The 21,430-nt window shown below is 41.1% G+C and overlaps 4 protein-coding genes across 10 annotated transcripts; 1 reads left to right on the top strand and 3 right to left on the bottom strand.

Annotated features, from left to right (window-relative positions):
* Position 1: 1 nt before the first annotated feature.
* LOC119017248 (protein naked cuticle homolog 2) lies at positions 2-7,868 on the bottom strand. Of its 3 annotated transcripts, none has more exons than XM_037093804.1 (10): positions 7,484-7,866; positions 7,354-7,380; positions 7,196-7,275; positions 3,310-3,358; positions 2,871-2,950; positions 2,077-2,172; positions 1,854-1,989; positions 1,538-1,684; positions 977-1,450; positions 2-128 (listed from the first exon to the last, which is right to left on the bottom strand). In XM_037093804.1, the coding sequence occupies exons 1-9, from the start codon at positions 7,506-7,508 to the stop codon at positions 1,029-1,031; spliced, it is 1,062 nt and encodes a 353-aa protein (XP_036949699.1). In that variant the 5' UTR covers positions 7,509-7,866; the 3' UTR covers positions 2-128; positions 977-1,028. The 3 variants fall into 3 exon arrangements, with proteins under 3 accessions (XP_036949699.1, XP_036949698.1, XP_036949700.1); XM_037093803.1 differs by lacking the exon at positions 2-128 and adding an exon at positions 755-879; XM_037093805.1 differs by lacking the exon at positions 2-128 and having other exon boundaries at positions 999-1,450; positions 1,538-1,678; positions 7,484-7,868.
* A 599-nt stretch (positions 7,869-8,467) lies between these two features.
* Positions 8,468-11,465, bottom strand: gatad1 (GATA zinc finger domain containing 1). Of its 2 annotated transcripts, XM_037093599.1 has the most exons (7): positions 10,980-11,454; positions 10,582-10,880; positions 10,262-10,294; positions 9,450-9,572; positions 9,288-9,347; positions 8,981-9,164; positions 8,468-8,900 (listed from the first exon to the last, which is right to left on the bottom strand). In XM_037093599.1, the coding sequence occupies exons 2-7, from the start codon at positions 10,759-10,761 to the stop codon at positions 8,710-8,712; spliced, it is 771 nt and encodes a 256-aa protein (XP_036949494.1). In that variant the 5' UTR covers positions 10,762-10,880; positions 10,980-11,454; the 3' UTR covers positions 8,468-8,709. The 2 variants fall into 2 exon arrangements, with proteins under 2 accessions (XP_036949494.1, XP_036949495.1); XM_037093600.1 differs by lacking the exon at positions 10,262-10,294 and having other exon boundaries at positions 10,980-11,465.
* Positions 11,466-12,826: 1,361 nt separating this feature from the next.
* Positions 12,827-15,939, top strand: chrac1 (chromatin accessibility complex subunit 1). Its single transcript, XM_037093601.1, has 3 exons — positions 12,827-13,054; positions 13,263-13,389; positions 14,854-15,939. The coding sequence occupies exons 1-3, from the start codon at positions 12,902-12,904 to the stop codon at positions 14,931-14,933; spliced, it is 360 nt and encodes a 119-aa protein (XP_036949496.1). The 5' UTR covers positions 12,827-12,901; the 3' UTR covers positions 14,934-15,939.
* Positions 15,940-16,451: 512 nt separating this feature from the next.
* On the bottom strand, positions 16,452-21,141 carry si:ch211-57n23.1. 4 transcript variants are annotated; one of them, XM_037093195.1, is made up of 3 exons: positions 20,926-21,141; positions 18,409-18,963; positions 16,452-16,991 (listed from the first exon to the last, which is right to left on the bottom strand). In XM_037093195.1, exons 2-3 carry the CDS (start codon positions 18,954-18,956, stop codon positions 16,850-16,852), a joined length of 690 nt encoding a protein of 229 aa, XP_036949090.1. In that variant the 5' UTR covers positions 18,957-18,963; positions 20,926-21,141; the 3' UTR covers positions 16,452-16,849. The 4 variants fall into 4 exon arrangements, with proteins under 4 accessions (XP_036949090.1, XP_036949092.1, XP_036949091.1 ...); XM_037093197.1 differs by having other exon boundaries at positions 18,409-18,967; positions 20,926-21,140; XM_037093196.1 differs by lacking the exon at positions 20,926-21,141 and adding an exon at positions 20,743-20,900 and having other exon boundaries at positions 18,409-18,967.
* Between the last annotated feature and the right edge of the window lie 289 nt (positions 21,142-21,430).

Here is a 21,430-nt window from a genome sequence, read left to right as displayed (position 1 = left end):
CCAGGCTTTTTGTGGCGAGACAGGGGCAAGGCACAGGGGGTCTTGTGGTAGGTAAGTGGGTTGAGGCTATTAATAGAAACAGCTGCCTCACGTCCTTCGTCGGGGACAGTGTCTATTTGCGACATGCACTGCAGAGATTAGCCGGAAAAAACACATCTGAATTGCACAGGGGGCCTTATCGCTATTCACACCTCGCTGTGAGGTGGACACAATACACAAAAGAAAAAAAAACCAAAACAATGTTGTGAGAGCAGAAATAGCAGCAACAACAATCATGTCTCTGTGCAGAAACATTAGATGCCAAAGATTAATGCTCTCGTGAAGATGCAAAGCTACTGTAGTTTTACTTTTTTTGCAATGTTTTTGCGTTCCCTGAAAGCTGCCTCAGCAAACGGCTTTTGCCGGTATCGGATTACATGACACGTGCTTGCAAAGCTTTATGGTCTCCTGAAGCTGGAAAAATATTTGGTACGCTCCAAAAGATTGTATGTCGTATGTAGTTCGCCAGAAATACCAGGGTACCCTGGTCACATTTCGCAGCACATAAGCGATCGTGCCTTTCTGGGTATTCTGACCCACAATCCTCCATGCTGAGGAGGCACCATAGCATCAACAACCACCGAGAGAGCACAGGCACGTTCCCAGCTCACCGACATATGAGAGCGTGTGTATAATTAATACAGATTGTAGACAGCAAGAGTGTCAAAGCACAAGATGTCATTTTATTTGTAATGTTTATGAAGGTTCTCGGTCATCCAGGTCATGGTAAATCTAGGCGCTGCATCGTAGGCAACTGGACTTATTTTAGTCTCTTGAAGAATCTCTGTTAAATCTAAGTGGCCGCAAAAGCAGCTTTCAGCTAACATCGAACTGGCCGTCCTGGAGGTAGGAAGGTAGGAAGTAGGTCATATTTTATTATCTTTTACTGACTGTAGATAATGGTGACTTTAGAATAGAAATGAGGTGGTTCGTGTACCTGCTACACCAACACTAGCTCTTCTCACCCGCCTCACGTGTTCAGTTTGCATTTATGAAGGGTGATAGTGATGGTGGTGGTGATGATGGTGCTCGTGGTGGTGGTGGTGCTCGTGTCTCTTGGCGGTGGCGGCCAATGCTCCACAGGAGGGCCGCAGGTGGGGAAATATCTCCCTGTCTCCACCCGGTGTGGGCCTACTGTCTTGCGCCCTGGAGCGAAGTCTTTTACTGTGAGTCCGCTGCGGTGCATGCTGGCAAGGGTGGTACCATGAAGCAGGGTGTTGGCCATGTAGCCTCAAGTACTTCCCCTCTCCTCCGCTCTTGTCTTTCCCCACCGAGATGGCCTTTGTTTTCAGTGAGTGAGGGACAGGCAGGCCTCTGGGAGAGTCAGGGGAGATGCAGCTCTCTCTAATCACCATAGGGTGGTGCTGAAGAGCAGAGGGAGCATCCTGTCTGGGCTCCTGAGAGGGAGACTCTGTTAAAAAAAAGAAAAAAAAAAGGAATTAAAAACAGAGGAAAAAACTATAATGGTATAGAAAAACAACCGAGAAAATGTCTATACCTGCATCGTCGAACTTGGAGCTGAAGTTTTCAACGCCAGCGAGATCCAGGTAGTGGTTTCTGCGCTCTATGTTTTCATCCGCACAATAAAGCCTTCTTTCGGGAGTTCCCAGCTCCTGAGACGCACTCGGCTCTTTCTCAGCTGCAGCTTTCGATAAGAGAGGATCGTTATCATCACAGCAATGACAGAGATGAGATTTTAAGTGAGATCCCAACTGTTGAAGGACGTTTTCGTGCAGCGAGATCCTCTTTCTTTAATGTTTGTCCATCAGATTTTCTCTATGTTTCCTTGAGCCCTGATGACAATGAACCTCTACCTTTTTGCGAGGTCTTCTCTGGGTCAGCTGACGGGGTCACAACCAGCTTTATCCTCAGGGGTTTTGTGCCACCATCAGGCTGCTTTACGGATGCCTCTAGAACCTCATGAATGGAGTGAATCAGACTGCACATGTCCTGCAGAGCACACACAGATACATACATATACATGGCAATCTATTTAAAACTGCACTTAATTTAAACTACTGTCTGAAAGACACCTACCTCTTTGGTGACCTTGCCACTGTTGTCGAAGTTGTACAGTGTGAAGACCCACTCCTGCTGAGTGTCCTCGTCACGCACCGTGCTACACTCCGCGACCTGGACAAGCACATACAGTCAGGAGATCAGACTTTTTACAGCTGTGATAAAACTTTAGCTCCGGTCCCGTAGTTTATAAAGGTAGAATTAAAGGTTGCAGTAATTTATGTGGCAGAGTTAAAACCACTGTGTGTAATTTTAAAAGTACATTGTTGATTAGTATTGGCTGCAGACAGACGCCTCACAAGGCAAGTGGGACAAATTTCTGGGGAGCCGTTTTTAATTTTCGTATGTCTTTGTTACCATTTGTGAAAACAAGTGCAAAACAGTTCTACACAATAAAAACAGTTTGTGAGGATAATTTAGATTTTTAGTCTTTTTATTTTTTTTCTGGAGGGCAAAATAAAAAGAAAATGTACCATCCCACAATAAAGACCTGTTCTCTGTGAGAGCAGCGCTTTTGCTTAGCTTTGTGCACTGCTATTTTGTCATTTCATGAAAACGGATCACCAGAATGTGTTTTTCCTCACTTGCCTATCAGGGTTTACGCAGATGTGTGACGTTGCATGCTTCAACTTTAAGAAAGAGAGAAAAAAAGGAGCTTTAAAAAATACACAAACACAACTACAAATAATCTGCTCTACAATTATTCCGGCACATTAGAGTCCCACCCATCTGGTGCTTCAAGTCGTTTGGAAAAGACAAAAATGATTTGCAACATGATCAGGACGCGTCTCATTAGTCAAAGATACACTCACACCAACATGGCCGTTCCTCTTCTTTGTCCTGAGGTGGGTGCTGTTGTCTCTGTCAGGTGCTTTCTCTGGCGACAGAGCCACTAAAAACACACAGAGCTGGACTGTGATCATCAGCACCCAACAGACTCACAGTCTGACAGTAGCCTAACTTGGATTATTGTGTTTACATGCTGTGTCTTTGTGATGTCAGCATTACTTGTCATCAGCCCTTGTTTTTAATAAATGCTTGGCAGAGGGGAAACTAAAAGCTGTAAATCTAAAAGTTGAAGCGTTCCCTCACAAATATAAAACAGATGCTTCTCATTTCAGTGTTTTCTTTTCCCTGAAAGCAGGGGAGGCGACTTTTCAAGCTTATTTAATGCACAGAATGAACACAATAATAATTAATGTCGTTATAAAACATAGATTGTCGGTGTGACACGTGAAATTCTCTACTCACCTCTGGGGTCACGGTCGGACTTGTTTTCCCTCAATTCTACGTACAAGTTCTGTAACAAAAGTGACAGAATTATACATTAATGGAGGGCCCATAAGAAAGAGAGGGTGTGGGCACGAAGAGAGGAAGCAATTAAGTGATTTTCATGCCCCACGAGAGTGCGGTTCATTCTCCAGATGTGAGCAATGCCGAACATTCGGGGGTTTTTGTGTCTCTCTAGGAAACTGTAATTGATTCATCTTCCATTCCTGTAACCAACATCTTTTCCAGTGTATTCAGACAATGAAGAAGTCAAGTGGTCTTTGTTGATTTTCCTATAAACAGAAGGAAAGAATGTGAAGCAGCAAAGGAAAGAGAGATGGAGGAAAAATATAAAGGTCAACGATGGTTTGGACATTTCCCACATGGCTCTTCCCTTTAAAATGTTGACAACCTGACCTTTTCATCCCCGTCACATGTAGCAGTCGCGTCCCTGAAGTTTCACACGGTCATTAAATGTAAAATCACACAAATAGGGGCAATAAATTCCAGACAGTTTCGCAGGTGATCCATATGGACCTTGTTGCCACCTCAATTTTACTCAAGCACTGTACAAATTTGAGGTACTTGAGTTTTTCCATGTTATGCAAATTTACACTTCTACTTCACTACATGTCAGAGGAAAACATAGTACTTTTTAACTTTTCTGACAGTTTTAATTGCCACTGGTTACTTTTCCGATTACAGTTCTTCATACTCACCCTGTCTAGAAACATTCTTTTGGTTGTTTTTGGCACAAATTCTCCCAGAAAATTGATGAAAAAAAAGCTTTAATTTGCCTCAGGTGAAGGTGTATTGAACCTTAACTATAAGACAACTGATAAAACTCTGAGCTTCTGTGTGGTGAAGGTTTTCAGGAAGGCTGCCTCATAATTCATGTGCCTTTCATGGACACTTGAACGGGACTCAGTAGAGCGCATACCTCCACCAAGGCCTCACTCATAGATACCAGCCACCTAAATGCGGCTTCGAGATCCATGCATTACTCCCTGAGAAGCTACCGAAACTGTCGAAACATACCCGAAAGAGAGAGTGAAAAAAAAAAAAAATCCTCGATCCCCAGCAAAAGTCAGTGGGTTCAATTTTAGGCCAAGAACATCCTCCATCCAAGTTTAGTGGAAATTCGATCAATAGTTTTTGTAATATCCAATGTAATTAGATCTATCAGACAAAATGTGGGGCTTGGTTTCAATGTGTTTCTACACATAAAAAACAGTCGTTGGAGCTTGCTGACATTATATTAGAGTCCAGGTACAGAAGTCATCAGAGCATCATCCCTCCGTGTCTCACAGTGAAACTTCACATTCAAGTATCAAGTTATCACCAAGACTGTTTCATCATTTTCGCTGAAACAAAGGCAGCTACTGTTCCACTAACAGTTATGACATCAGGATAGATGCACACCTTTGTGCTGCCTGCATCATCTATAGCCACTTCCAAGCCCTCTTTCAGTGGAAATCAAACCCAGCATCAAAGCAGGCAGAGCGTGGCGGGCAGAGAGCACAGGGTGTGCAGATCGGTTGTGTGTGTGTGTGTGTGTGTGGGTGTGTGTGTGTGTGTGGGTGTGAGATGGGCGCGCTCATCTTATCTCAGTGAGACATTAGTAATGGGTTGCTGCCATGCTGGTGCTTTCATTTCTCTCTTGCTTTTCAGTGCAGGAGGACAAAACAATGATTAATAATAAAAAAAACTCTCAAAATGTTTTAGAAAGACACAATTCTAAGTGCTTCTCAAATCACATTAAAAATTCAAATATTGTCAGGGATTTCTAGCACCCATAGGAACCCAAAGAGAAAGAGAGAAAGGCAAAAATACAAATTCTGGAGGGATTTTCAAAATAAAAGAAGACGTAATTGAACAATTTGGGATTTTAGGGTGGATTTTGGCTCAAATCTAATCACAAAAAACGAATATATCATAACATATTTTATTGTATGGGATTCTTTCTTTTTGTTTTCTATTGTATTGTATTCCATACCAGCGAAGCTCATTGGATTCCATCGTATCGTATCGTATCGTATCGTACTGTATTTTTTCGTATCATACAAAAGTTGTCAGTCGGACAACTGGACTGAGGGGCGGACTAACTGGGCAAACAAAATAACAAGTGTATTAGTTTTCTTTGAGCTTGGCAGTCACAGTAACCACTCGTAGTTGTCAGTTATGTAAGATGATATGAGGCTGACACATGAAGAGGCATACACACGCACACACACAATCCAGAGATCAGAGCAAACAGGTTTGTTTTTCTTTGGAAAGCGATGTTTTCTGAGCCTGGCTCACTGGAATTTGACAGGTAAGTAAGCATCTACAGGGGGTGGGATTCTTCAGTTATTACTTCATGTTTTTTTTTACTGTCTTATCCATCATTGTTTAGTTTGACATATTAATGCAAGCTGTCCATATAACTGTTTTTGAACAACTCTGCAGGCCACTTTAAATGTCAAGCTTCTGGCAAGACAGGGTTCACGTAGGCCCAAAAGCTGACAGGAAACAATATAATGCATCTCATACGGTGAGATTCCTCTTTCATTTGCGCTTTACAGCGATGGCATTGTGAGGTGTCAAAGTATAACAGGCTGGAAAATTAAATAGCAGGAAGCTCTCCCAAACCCCACCACAACCCTTTAAACTGCTTTTTTTTCCAAACAGCAGAACTTTCCAGAGCTCCCATACAGTACGGTTCACACATATCCTCAACTTCTAACGCTTTAAAAACCCTCAAATTGGACAAAGCTGACTCAACTCATATGAAATCTCCTGATTTCAGCAGCTAAATCACATCAAACAGGCTGAAGAACAGAAAAAAAACCCCATCAAGCTGGGTGGTAAGTGAGTTTACTGTCTCTGTGATCTTTAAAAAAAAACACAAAACATCTCTCATTTATTTCCACCACAGACCAAATCCGTGTGCTTATAGTTAATAGGATGGAAGACAATGCTGAAAAACTGTTTATCTTCTCTCTCACATAATCCAAGCCCAAAACGTGACTTCATCATTAATGCCAACAGCCTACATGTGATGCCATTTACGCAATCAACCCCCCTCCCTTTCCCTACGTCTTTCCCCTCTCAGTCTGTGAGTCTGGAGCAGGAAAAGCAGTACCAGATGTGGAGAGGTTTCTTCTTTTTTTTTTTTTTTCCCCAGTTCAGTCTGGTATAAAGACCTTGCTGTTCGTAAGGGGGGGGGGGGGGGGGGGTGTTTTGCACTTCACAGGCTTGGAAGTCTCTTTATAGAGATGGAGCAGGAAGGGCGGAAGAATAAATATACGACTGCCTTCAAGCACCTTTTATGTCTCCCTGGACGTGATGAGAGAAAACACTGTTTACCCCAAAACTGGCTTAACTGAGATGAAGCTGTTGGCACCCACGGCGGCTAATGGCTGTGTTTGTGTTGCCCGAGTATGAGAACAGGCATCTCTGACACATTTCAGAGGATGTTCTGCGGGAGAGAAATCTGCCCTTAAATCCTCAGGTGTTCTTAGATATTTTCAGTTTAAACTAATTGTATTAATACAGAAATAACTATGACACCCTCTATCCTTAGGCTACTGATTCTTGATTCAGACAAGACAAAAAAAAAAAAAGCAGATTTTCTAGACTTGCAGAGTCTAAATGAACAACATCAGTATATCTCCAGTTTGGGGCGCTGATTGGTTTGTATCCATCACTGTACCTACCATCTGATAATCAATCAATACCAGAGCAGTAGAGTGTAAAAGACAACCAAAATAAGCATCATGTGGTCTCTCCAGGTGGATCCCTTCAGAGGTTATTTGTACATTGTGTCTTACTTAAAAATATCAGAAAATAAATGATAAAATACATTAAATAATGAATGGATTTTTACCTCTGTCAGTTTGGTTTTGAGGATGTGGGTTTGCTCCGGCTCCTTCTGACAGCTCGGCACACTGGAAGCCAAACTACCACCTGCGGAAACAAGAGAACAAACTGGGACACTCGCACAAGCACAATATGAAGTATTTGATTTGTCCAGCATCCGTTTACCTTCAGGGTTCTGTCTGCGTTTCGATGCTGTCCGGACAGTGAGAGGAAAAGGAGTAATAATACAAAGTCAGACACGGCACCACGATCTTTGAAAAACAACGCTGAAGACAATTGTTATAAATCATCTCACCGAGTTTGGACTGGAACTTGCCCATACTCCTGCCTGTTCATGGGATCAGGAAGCGTTCATAATGTCCAGCGCATGGAGTGAAAAAATAAAAACAAATGTCATCTGTGAAACATCCATCTCCCGACAAGAGCTCAGGGTGACTGTGGTCGTACACTCGCACTCACACACACACACGGGAGATTTACAGGCGAGGTGAGGCTTGAAAGTTTGACTGAGATGTTTATCAAAGAGTGCAGACGCAGAGCGAGAGGAATCACTGTTGCGCGCTTCTTTCTTCGGCTGAACTCGGCGAGGCTGAGCGAAAGCTTCTGCTCTCTGGGGCATGACTTCACTTTAGGATATGGAAAAATACGCGTGCTGGACATATCGTGGAGTTTTGGTATTGTTAAAGGATAAGTTCATCCAAAAATGAAGATTCAGTCATTTTATTATCTCTACACCCCTTTTCAAATCCATTAGGGAACTGTTTTGCTGTGATGCTCCAGAAATGTTTTGTGGACTATGAAAACTTTAACATACTTTTCAGTGGTAGGAGATTGACCATAGATTACAACTACTTTATAAATACTTTATTTTGCAGTAACATTATAAATATTAATGACTTTAAGCCCAATGGTACGCTATTTTGGCTCATAGGACATATCAGATGACAGATCTTCTCCACTCATCAAGGCAGTAATTCAGTATTAAGTCATAAATAATTGTCATGTCTCTGACACCATGTCACTATGAAAATTTCCATATATATATATATATATATATATATATATATATATATATATATATATATATATATATATATATATATATATATATATATATATATATATATATATATATATATATATATATATAGACACACACACACACACACACAAAATAAATATAACACAAAAAAAGAAAAAAGAACTAATGTTGGTCTGCTTCCCACACAGCATCTCAATAAATAAATAAACACTATTTTTCAGTCACAGACAAAAGAGATGGTAGAAAAGAGCATTTTATTTAACACTTAGTACAAAAAGTAATATTCCAAAGTCGCAGCTGTGTAAACAACTTGTTTTAAATTGCATTCACACCTGATTTTCCTTTGTTAACAAATTACAACCTGTCTTCAATTTGAAGTAATGGCTGTGGTTAACAACCATTTTTTTGTTTTCGTTATATTACATAAATGTACAAACATCTGTTTCAAAGCAACAGATTCAGTCCATATTTCTGCTGTGTTAACTGCTGCCACTGACAGACTCTTTGACGGTGAGGGCTGGTGTGGGTCCTATGTGGCTCCAGATGTAGCCCTTCTCTGGTCGGATGGGGATGGTGGGGAACGGAGAGCTCCGCGACTTGAAATATTCAGACGGGGCATGGCACACAAACTCCAGGTACTCCATCTTTCTCGGCAGATCCTCCTCTGGACCTGACGCAGAACAGGCGATTATTAACTTCCTGTAAACTATTGAACATTTAAAAAAAAATTCTGAATCTTAAATTCCTCACCAACAATGTACGTCCCGGGATCAAACTGGTCCTTTGGGCTGGCCTGAGTGGGGATCAACCAGGTCAGCGCTGCACTCTTTTCACAGTACTGGTCCTGCACAAAACCTCGGATCTGAGCGTAGTACGGCTTCCCATCTTCCTCATCTGTTACCTTGATCACATCTCCTGTCTGGTAGTATACACCCTGTGAACACAAATGTAAACACTGCGGATGACAACAGTTGGACTCCTTCTCTCACAGCTAACTAAAATAAACACGATATTGAACAGAAACATGAAATTATTTTCGCTTGAATAAACAACATACCTTATAAAATACTGATTCTGATGTGATGATTGTTGCAACAGATTCTGGTGCTTTGATCGGCTGAGGAAAGGGATCAGAAACAGGTAAATTCACGTTGAAGCACAATAAGAGAGAGAATAAGAGAAATATCCCAATTCTCTGATTAATCCAGCTCTAACTTACATTTTTGAGTTTGAATATGTGTCGTCTCCCCTTCCCTTTTGTTGACACCTTCTTCTCAGACGCAGGAGCTTTGTATTTGGTGCTTCTCAGCCGTGCGGACCTCCTGTGGATCTCCTGCTTGGACTATAGGCAAAAGCAACAGACGGCAGGGATTTAGCTGCAGCTAAGCCACCTTCACCCTACAGCAAATTGTACTAGGGCCGCAGCCCATAATTATGTGGTAATTATAGAAAAGATCAGAAAAATAAAGAATTCATAATGTCTCAGAGCCTGAAGTGATAGCTTTCCAAGTGCCTGTTTCATCTGACCTACTGTCAGAAACAACAAGACATTATATTTAGAGCTGCAAGGATTGTAATTAATTGTAGACTATCAAATCACCAGTTTGAAAACTGATTAATCAGTTTTGTAACTTTTAAAAAGGAAAGAAAGCCCAAATATTCTGATTCTAGCTTCTTAAATGTGGGTGTTTCCTGGTTTCTTTGCTCTTCCATGACAGCTCTTGCACTGTGGACAGAACAAGACACTTGGAGATATCAACTTCAATGTTGGGAACCATCTTCTGGTATTTTATACACCAAACAACCAATCAGTTATTTGAAAAAAAATTATCAGCAATGACATTAATCCTTAACTTAGCCCTAATTCTGTTTATAGTGATCTAAATCAAAACAGGGCAGCAAATTTTCACATTCTTGGATCTCAAACAAGCAAATATTTAGCATTTTTCACCTGATCAGATACTTTATTATCAAAATAGCCGATTTTCAAGAATCATTGAATTTACTACTTGTTGTATCCCTGGAGTCTACCTTCATCTTCGACAGACACAGACAATGGTCTTCCTATAGTGGAAATAAGAGTGTCAACATTAGAATTGAAAAAAAAAAAAAAACATGCTCATATCAAAGCAAAAACCAGGAGCTGCTCTGTGATCGATTATAATCACTGCATTGGGCTCAGTTATTCTGCCTTTCAGCTCAAAGAAGTACATCAAAATATGCAAAACTGAGGTGTAAAACTAGTTCACATACTGGCGTGTGAACTGTATTTTAGAGTAGGGGGTTCCCTTTAAAAAATGACCACAATGTGTGATGCTAATATTCCGCACAAGAAGGCACAACAAACCGACCTGCTTTCCACCGCCATTGCTGGGCTGGATGCTGGAGGAAATGGACGGTCCTGACGCTCCGCCGCCGCTGCTCTTTCCCGTGCAGTTGTTGCAGAGGATCTCTCCCTGGTTCCCTTTCTTCCACATCGACGAGGAGATCGTCTTGCACACGGCGCAGCACGGCTTCAACCCCAGCGGCATCGTTAATGCTCGGGAAGCGACGCCGGGGTAGGAAGAAACGGACGGCTACACATGCAGCGCTCAACAATGAGATGACGGTCGCTCGTCTAGCTCCTGCTAACTGTGTTTCACCAATGACACTGGTGTAAATGACACAAACAGAGAGAAATATGTCTCCTTCCTGAGGCCAACAGAAGTTAAATGACAAGCTGTGACTTTAGACCAATAACAATACTCACGAAAGCATCAAATGCAACCGGAATTGTTTACATTTGCAGACACATCACCGCCATTGCTAACGGAACCTCCTTCTTCTTCTTCTTCTCCTTTGCCCTTTCTTCTTCTTCTCTAGTTTATTGGCTGCTTGCAAACCAACGTGCAAAGGTGCATGCTGCCACCTACTGTACCGGAGTGTGTAGCCTGCCTCATTCTTCATGTACATCAGGTTACATTCTAAGTAAATAATTGATAACACAAGACTCCCCCATAAATAAAACAAATATCATATCTTGCCATGCAATCTTGCATCTCTCAGAAAAATACAGCCTTGTAGCATTCCCTCATTTTGTCACTCATCCTTAAAATTCCCTCCAAACTCCATCTTTCTGCTCGGAAACATCGGCAAATGATCACTCCCTATGTCAGTGTCAGTTACATTCCATTCACATAAGTTACTCATATTCCTGGACACTCACGTGATGTGAAACTATCCTGTGATTGTTTATTTTGATGCAATAAAGGGCTGAACGCTGAGCAAAAAGAATTATTTTGGACCGTACCAACAAGTAATTTTTTTGGGGGGGGAATGGTGAATATTTGGTCAAAAATCCAAAGCATGACACCGTATATCACCGTATATCGACTGCCAATTTCTGTTGCTATGCATTCATACTCATTTCGTACACTGATTCTTCTATAAGTGAAGAGTGTCGCTAACAAATGTTACACACCCTCCACCTTGTCTTCCATTACTAATCACGTTTCTTGTACACAAATAACATCTGGTGCCACTTTTCATCTATTTTAACTGCATCAGCATAAGAAACTGGTTTGTTACTTTATATTTCTGCACCTCTCTGGCTTGCCTTTGAACAAGGCACCTTCCAAAAGCAGCACTATGTTCACCACCACAGTTGCAGCTTTGGATTTTTGCATCTTGATCACACTTTCTATATTTATGTTCCCCTCCACATCTTAGTTTCCTTTACATTGTCCTGCAGTGATGCTGGGATAATGTCTCTAACGTAGCTCAAATATCTCATTCTTACTTTCTTAGGCATAATGTTTTCATTCTCAAGGACTACTGATAGGTTGTCTGTTTTTTCAATCCTTTCTTTGCATTTGCAACATTCTAGCTTTCACAACCTTTCCACATCTTACTTCCTGAGCTATCTCATCCATAACCATTGCCATGGTTGATTATAATCCAGTATGCTGTGGGAAATAAAAGAACACCAAAAGATCCAGTTATAAAAAGAACCTGTACTTACTATGATGCAAATTATTAAAGTGATCAACAAGTGCCTCAATAAATAGATTGATTAATGTTCCATTAAAGGCATGAATTATATTTTTAAAATGGTGAACAAAATGGGAAAGTTAATACATTGTTAGATCAATACAGGAGCAAATTAAAGCATAGATGGCAATTAATGTCATGAATTAATGCCTGCATTTATTTTCAGTTTTATTTTTGGTGCATTTAATGACATGTTAATTTATTTATGGAGCCATTTGTTTATCTATCTATTCTTTAATGGGCAGTTTCAGTCATCCATACAAATTTACACTGGTTATAACTATTCAAACTTTAATTATGATAAATTAGTAAAAACATACATCAAATAGAAATTTAAAACATAACAAGAAAATAAAGTGTCTTGTAAAGAAATTTATGAGGAGGGGGATTATTCATGTGGACATTTTATGATGCTAAAATGATAATGATGACATCATGATTACATTTTTAAAAATAAGTCTTAGCTGAACACACACAAAAAAAAGGTTTTCGCCGGAAGTGTCTCCACCCTCCAGCAGGTGGCGGTAATCCGGCGCAAAACCCGCCAACTACTGTTAATTTCACAGAAGAAGAAGAATCCACGCGTCACTGTTCAAAACAATACTGGAAGTTCCGCCTGTCTGGCGCCGTGTTCACAAGAAGATGTCTCAAAATAATCCCGACAAAGATGACCAAACGTCAAGCAGTAAGAAGAACATCTCACTCCCGATTTCCAGAGTCAGGTTGATAATGAAGAGCTCCCCGGATGTCTCCAGCATCAACCAGGACGCCCTGTTCCTCACCACCAAGGCGACAGTAAGCCGCGGTTTGATGCTAAATCGTTGGTCCACTGAGCACTGCTAACTTCACGGCTCCATTCATCTGCTGCTGCTAACAGGCGTTAGCTCGCTGTTAGCTTCTCTTGATAACCGTAAATGTGGCCGCCCCAGTTTCCGTTTGAGCTCAAAAAGTGTGCTCTGACTGTGAGTTTCTCCTTCGCTGACTTGTTGTGGTGTCGTTGCAGGAGCTGTTTGTCCAGCACCTGGCTCTGTCCTCCTTCAACAACGGCTCCGGGAAGGAGACCAACAGCCTGTCGTACAGCGACCTGGCTCACACCGCAGAGGAGACGGAGACCTTCCACTTCCTTACAGGTGAGACCAGACACGGCCAGGTGAGCCTACAGGGGCTATCTGCAGCATGTGAATTTGGTCACTGTATACAAATTACAACTTAAATTGTGGATTAATGTGAACCCTCACAGATTTTATTTACACTCAGCTAACTAGTTCACTGCAGTCTAATACAAAAGCCCTGCAATTCTTGTACCAGTGCAGCATACTGACATATAATAAGCACTGCAACAAGTAAGCGGTCAAGCTGCTGTAATAATGTCCAATGATTAAGATAAACTAGTAAATCATTTCTGAAGAATAAAGTCAAAATGTGAATATAAGCTGATTTGCTTTTTTCCTCTACAACAGCAAACTAAATATCTTGTGGGTTGTGGACAAGCCAAGACATTTAAGGTTGTCATCTTAGGCTTTGGGATACACTGGTTGACATTTTTCACTGATACTCTATAGACCAAACATAATCGTTTATTAGAGAAATAATTGACAGATGAATTGACGATATAAATGATTCTTTGGCTCCAGCGAACAAACATTTTGTAAACCATCACTGACAGACATGAGCCTGGCAGAATATTAGAATTGCCTCTCTTATAAATAGTACCCCAAAAGCAAACGAAGTTCTCCAAACTGAGCAGAGGCTTGTGTTACACTGTGAGGTGCGCCCTGTTTTTTTGCATGGACGATAGGAGGCACCATAGTGTGTCCCGTAGAGAATTCCTGTCTGGTTGTCTTAGTCATTTGAAGTATGATATACTAAATCATAATCCCATTATTGATTGATATTACAAAATGCAATTAAAGTTACCATGATAAAACATCTATACTTCCAGTTCTCAAAGGTTATTTCTGCACTCCAGCCAGTTCTTTATTATAACTCTGAACTTGTGTTCTTTAAATGCAACACCTATCGTTTCACTGTAATAACCCATCATTGTTGATTCCTCTGTTTGATCATTTTAAAATGTAAGCAGCTTTTTTAAAAATTTGAATCTATTATAAATTATGACATGTACTCGAACCAAGTAGTTTAAACAACAAGCAACAATTTCTAAATGTAAGGATAGGATCACTTCTTTAACTTAACTGAGTTGATTTGAGGTGCACCACACAAAAAAATCACAAAAGAAAAACTCCAAAGCACTGTCTATTAAAAAATGTGCCTTAAAAAAACCCGACATCCAAAACCTGAGACGTTCGTCTCCTCATCATGGAGACAGAAAAAGTCATTGTTTTAAAGAGAGTGACTTGGATTTTTCTGCGATGTTTATTAGTTTTCGACAAAAGCTTTAAAAAAAAAACATGTTTTGTTGTAGCTGTGTAACATGCCACTGAGAGTTCAAGTTTACCACGTGATAGCGTGTTGATTGACCGATTAGCATGTCATGGATGGCATTGCACATCTACGGTAAGAACATAAATTGAATGAGAAAGAGAACGAGTTTGAAACAACGAAATATTCTCTTTTTTTTCTCTAACCAACAGACATCCTGCCTAAGAAGATCTTGGCCCAAGATTACCTCAAGTCCTTGGAGCAAATGCAGGAGGAGGACGCTGACTTTTAAAGAGCGACACTGGCTGTGTGTTGCACCTGGACAGATGTTAGGAAGTGTACACACCATTCATTAAGAGCAACATGACTGGCAGGACAGACACCTTGGAATTTATCAACTCTTTTGAACACGCTGAGTTGAGCTGTAGGCCTCATGGAACTGAAAGTAAAGCCACCTAGGGCATATGTGAAATTAAGTGAAGACTCAAACACAACCTAGAGAGTCTTAGAGCACCATGGAAGAAGATGTACCTTATGTGAGTCAAAGTTTGTAACGGTGTCCAAAACAAAGCAGCCTCAGATGAATCATAACCCCTTGAGTTGTCTGCAGAACTGATCACGTCTACAAAATCAGTATTTTTGTGTAGGCTAAAGTACTGTTGGTGCTAATACAAGATGCAGTTGAAAAGTAGATCTCAGAACAATTCTGCATTTGGCCTGTAGTCAAAGACTATCTTTGAGTAGCAGCAACTTACAAAGTTCATGCCTGTTTTCCATGCACTATTATCAGGAGGAAAGAATTGTTTTTTTCTGAAGGCCTGCAGGAGCCTGCATGTAACAGACCAAGACACAATGGGAGTCCATTCCACACAGCTGGAGTACAGATGTGTCAGCTCCTGAGTTGTTATTGCCTTTAAAATATGGTTGGGTTAACACTTTATTTTAGACACGCTGTCAAACACTGATGTCAAAGTGAATTGTGCTGATGTTTCTAATCTAAGTTATTCCTGAGTTTTTTTTCCAATATAATGTCATGTTTGAATTATGAGTAGCTTCTCATAAATACTTGAAAGTTGTTTGAACTGATCAAAAGTACAAATACCTCTTTTTCTTTTCTTCTCCAGTTCAACTATAAAGCAACTGAACATGCTGTGTCTTTCCAAATGAAAATTCACCCTCAGCCTAACAGATGTGACTATTTAAGTAACAGCTTACCACCTTACAAGGCATCTTGCTCGTAAATTTGTTGTAAAATTGTTTCGATTTGATATTGAAATAAAGTTTCATGCTGTCTGATATTTGTGTTGTGCTCCATTTTTACCCTCACAGGGTCTTTAAGAACATGTCTGAACTCTAGGTCTCCCCGACAGAAAACATGCTCCTTAAACACATCGCCAATAGTCCTTACTTTGTGACATCACACTGTGTCACCATGTTGCACATTTGCAGAATTAATGCTTTGCGGCTAGTTTGGCATGTTGGAGTTGATTTAGCACGACTGCTCTGTTGTTGTTTGCAGTGCTAGGTCAGGTGTGTGTGAGCTGACCAATCAGAGGAGACTGGGATTTCAGGAGGAGGGGCTTTAAAGAGACAGCAGCTGAAACCACTACAGAATGGGGAATATAGTACCGCTGCACTGGACAGCGTGAGAGAACTGATGTGTGTTTTTTGAGCATTAAAGCATTTAAAACTATTCTAGTAGTAACCCAAAATTCAATTTTGACCCTGAAAATGCATAATATGTCTCCATGAATATGATTGTGACATCTCCATGTGAAACGTGTGGAAAAAAAGGCAAGAGTTCATCACATGTCCCTGATAATGTGAGCTTTATTGATCTCTGCTGCCTCCAGGTTACACATGTTACTTTGGTAGGTATTTGGGTGACTTAAGGTGCATATCAAGTGTGTTTTGTCCTAATATTACAGACTAAGATAATCCTGAGCATGCATTCATTTGCTACACTGAGTGAGTTTACATGTTCATTGATACCCTGGTATTGAGCGTTACTTTGGTTTTGATTCTAAACAAGTTATATCCAGGTTTCTGGCAGCTGGGATAAGGTGTTCACTTGCATGAAACATAACTCGGATACTCCAAAAGCATCATCATAACCAGGATACTAGTGTATGTGTTACCACACTCAGTGCTGTACAATCCTTTAACATATAAATACATTTCAAATAAGGGAGGAGATATGAATCATCGTCACTGCTGGATGAGTTTGTTGAGTCGAAGCTGCATGTTGAGCAGAGTCTTCTCCAAAGTAGAAAAGTGATTCTCCAGGGTGTTTGCCATGTGCTCTCTTCCATCTATGTCGTCTCCCGTGTTGGCAAGGCGCTCTTTCATGCTGAAAGCGACGACAAACCACAAGTTAATGTCAGAGATACATTCACACACTGCTGTGCGAAATTCCCCTGTGACTTTTTTAAGAGTAACACGTTTTCCCCTCAGATTTAATAGAGAAAAATGATGGACGATCGCTCGTTCTCCTGAGAGCCTCGTCTCGGCCAGATGTCCTGACAGATGAGTGCTGAAACGACTCAGCTGCTTGTCTGGACGCTGTTTCAGCTCGGTCTCCTTTGGCTGTCATGCAGTGTTGTGTTTGGGTCACACAAGGATTCCCGACTCCCTCACTAACAGCGATTTAGGAATAATCTCACAGCTGGCTTGGAGCAGCAGTCAATCATTATGTAGTTCATTCTTACTGCGGGACTTGAAGCTGTGTTGTGTGCTGGGCATCTGAAAAGCGTGGGTCTAATGTATTTATGAAAATATAAATATACAACAAAGAAAAGCCGATGGTCAATTGTGAGTACAGTTACTGAAGTACTGTACTTAAGTTCAGATTTGAGATACTTGTACTTAAACTGAGTCTTTTCTTTTCATGCCACTGTTACTATTACTCCAGTACATTTCTGAAGGGAGAATTATTGCAGTAAAAAAAAAACATTTGAAGGCCTTTGAGAAATAATATGATGTCTTCTTATGAACTAATTAATACATTCATACCAATCATCCTTAATTACAGTCATATAGCACACACACAGTAACATTTTCAGTACAGGACTTTTTGCTTGTGAGTTTTTTTTTGCAGTGTGGTATTTCTACTTTAAAGTAAGCAAAGAATAGTTCAGCTCCCTCCACCACTCCAGAAAGTCAGACCACTGATATACAGATTGGGTGTACTGACCACAGTTTAAATATTGCTGTTTGCGGATTGTAAGATCTGATTACAAACAGAGTATGAAGTTTAAATGGAAAAGAAACTTTCAACACAAAATCCAGTGTTGGGGAAATGTATGAAAACTATTTGTGGGATAGCAGAGGTCAGAAAAAAAAGTGGGAAGATTATGATTTATTTCTTTTTACGTAAGAAAAGGGAGGAGAAGTTATGTTTTCCCCTACTCATTACAGAGGAATTCTTCCCTTGTGAGATTTTTTTGTAAACAAGAAAAAAAAGGGAAGAAAAAAAATTTAAAAGATGGTTTCCATTGTGACTTTTAGTCCTGCGCTCTGTGGAGCAGCTGTTAAGAAGAAATGTCTCTGACACAGCATCATCTGATCTATATTTTCAATGCTGGGTTGTGGAAAAATCCATCAGTTCTGTGGCTGTAATGACAGTTTAATTAGTAGCTCTTTACACGGGGAGTGGTCTTGATTTGTTCTTTAAACAAAATATGTGATTCAGTCCCCTTACACCCCAATAATTATTCTAATTCAATTTAATTAATCTGTTAAATGGTCCATGAACGTCCGTTTCTCACCTCGTGAGGACCCCCTGCTCCTTCCCTTCCTTCCTCTTCTCCGCCAGAGAGACAAACACCTTCTCCATGGTCTGCATAGTTTCCACCATATTCTGGTGGTCTGAGTGGATCCCCTGGACCTCCTCTCTTGCTTGGTGTTCGTAGGAGCTCCCTCCCTCCTCCACCCCGCTGGAGGTGGACACCGCCTGCAGGGCAGCCCTGTTCTGGAGAACAAGCAGACGGGACCTGGCGAACTCCTCGGGTCCGGCTATGTTCTCCCAGCAGATCTCGGAGGACGGTGGTAACCAGAAGCGCTGGGTGCAGTTGACTGGTTTGCCCGGGGTCTCTGTTACGAAGGGGCTGTCAGCAGGGAAGCTGTGGAGCAGGTGCAGGAGAGATGATCCAGAGCCCCACTCCAGATCCTCAAAGTCTGGTTCCCCGGAAACTGGCTCGGGGGGTAAAGTAGGAAGAGGCCCTGCTGCCTCTGCACCCTCTGTTGGGAGGAAGACCCCCAACAGGAGGGAGCAGGACAGGCAGAGCACGGCCCTGCTCACTGCCCCCTGGAGCATCTCCAAACTGACTGAGACACACACACACACACACACACACACACACACACACACACACACACACACACACACACACACACACACACACACACACACAAGCACACAGCTGTAAAAGCTGGAGAGGCCAGTCGTTGGCATCATGACAGATTTTATCCACTGAGCATTTTTTCCATTATTCACACAATAGCTCTCCTCTCGCCAACATAAAACCCAGACCAAAGCATTTTCATCTCACTTTGCAAAGCAAATAGTGATAATATTGATAAAACATGCACAATCCCATTACATTTCAAGACAGTCAACAGTTTACATGTCAAGAAGAAATGAAGATTTTAATGGGCGACTAATTATTCATGAGCGGTGGTGGAAACATTTACTCAAGTACTGTGCTACAGTACAATTTGTTGTACATGTATTTTAACGTTTCCATTTTATGCCTCTTTAGACTTCCACTTTTACACAAAACTTTAATGTCCTATTTGTGGCTCAATGCAGAACACAAAGACTCAGTAAAAACACATCAGACAGACAAAAAACAACAAGAGCCAACTGTAATACAAACAATCAAAAAAATTTTAACAGTTATCATAAAGATTATATTCCCCAAGAGTTTGTTTAACTGAGTTATTGCCATTAGAATAAACTAGTTTTTGCTCAGATGGTTCTGATCTCGGGGCATATATAGACATCAAGAGGAGGATGAGATGTATTGATGAAGACCTTGTCTGCCTTCACAGCCAGCCTGGTCAGACACAGATGGTAGGCATACAGGCCCTGATTTACCCACAGTTCTTCACAAAACATCAGTGCTTTTTACTCGACTACACATGTGTAGTTGGCACATCTTGAGATGTTCGCAGCTCCACTCAGGAGGAGTTTCCACTCTAAAAGTCTGGCACGCTTAAACCATCTGCTATAAACGTGTTAAGACTAGCTTAACCTCCAGCTACAGTAGGCTGGTAAAAACGCTAATTACACATTGATGCATCAGTATTAACAATTTACTATAGTACGTCCTTTTAAAGTAATATATCATGCACAGGGCCAAAACAAGACGGTCACTTTAACTTAGACCAGTTAAAGGGGAACTACGTAGTTTTAGAGATGAAATTCAGACTCAGAATATTACTGAGGCAATAATACAAACTCAGATTGTTTTTTTTTTTCCATGACTGAAACAACAAGCTGCGAGAGGAAAATAAGGCCCCCAAAACACTGTTTTAAGTTGTAAAGGTGGCGGGGTCCGCCACATATAAGCAAAGTAAAACAGAATGAAACTGTGCTGCGCTTTAAGGTCAGTTTGTTTATTCAGTTCATTCGGTCATGGAAACAAAGAGAGTTTGTTTAGTTAGTCAATGAAGATCTTTCTCCTCTGATTAAAATGTCTTACCCAAAACGACAGAGTGCTCCTTCAAGTAAGCTACATTTGACTGATAATAGCTTTTACAGTAGGATTTTGAATAAAGGCTTTATTCACACTGCTGAACTGGTACACAAATAACGTTTCTTCCACCAATGAATTTAAGAAAAAAAAAGTCAAACAAAAGACTTTTCACTTGCAGAAAAATCTGAGACAATGCTTGCAAAATAGGATTTCACCTTCAAAATAAAAGCGCGAAGAAATCACGCTAGCTAGGCATTCGTTTGATATAAAATAACAGAAAGACAGCGAGGTGTGTTCAGTCACACACTACAAGAGCGCTATTCCTCGACAATAAACATCTTTGATTATCATTTATTTTGTATCCAAATCTCCCAGCAGCTACGGCTCAAATGAATGTTTTACCTCTTTTGTTATAACCGGAAGTGGGCTCGGTATCTCGCTCGGCTTCCCAGCAGAAGATAAGAGAGTCGGAAAAGTGACGCAAAATACACAACCTCATCTCGTGCAAACGTCTTTCCCCTGAAGAAATCTATCAGCACACAACAGTTCCACACATGCCTTGTGTATATACAAAATGTGTCTTACCTTGTAAAGAAACCCCAGCGTTCACGGAGCAGTGTGTGTGTGTGTGTGTGTGTGTGTGTGTGTGTGTGTGTGTGTGAGAGTGAGTTGCTGCGACTCTGCTCTGGTGCCTGAAGTCGTCGGAAAAAGTGAGTCGTCGGCTGCAGCCTGTTACATGCGATCTGAATCACTGCTTGCTGGCCAGGAGCGAGCAGAGCCAAGAGCCAGGAGCGAGGATTTTCCGTCTGAGGCTGTGATGGAGCAATTAGGGAACACTTCCCCCAGAGAAAAGTGAAATACACTTGTAGTCTGGCTGTGAACGTCTCCTGGTTTACAAGTGCAAACATACAAGCTGGAAACAGAAAAGCACCCTTGCAAAGTTTTTCCTCCAACCTCTGCCTGTTTAACAGCGTTGATTTGCAGCTTTTTGTCCCACTTTAAGAGGAGAAGTTAAAGTGATCTGACTGGAGCAGGAGCTCTGATGCTCCTGGAATTTATGAGCCATTTTACAATGTCCTAAACAGGACCA

Source organism: Acanthopagrus latus, chromosome 3, assembly GCF_904848185.1.
Source record: "Acanthopagrus latus isolate v.2019 chromosome 3, fAcaLat1.1, whole genome shotgun sequence".
NCBI lineage: Eukaryota > Metazoa > Chordata > Actinopteri > Spariformes > Sparidae > Acanthopagrus > Acanthopagrus latus.
The sequence above is the reverse complement of the archived record's forward strand: the minus strand, read 5'-3'. Positions and strand labels throughout refer to the sequence as shown.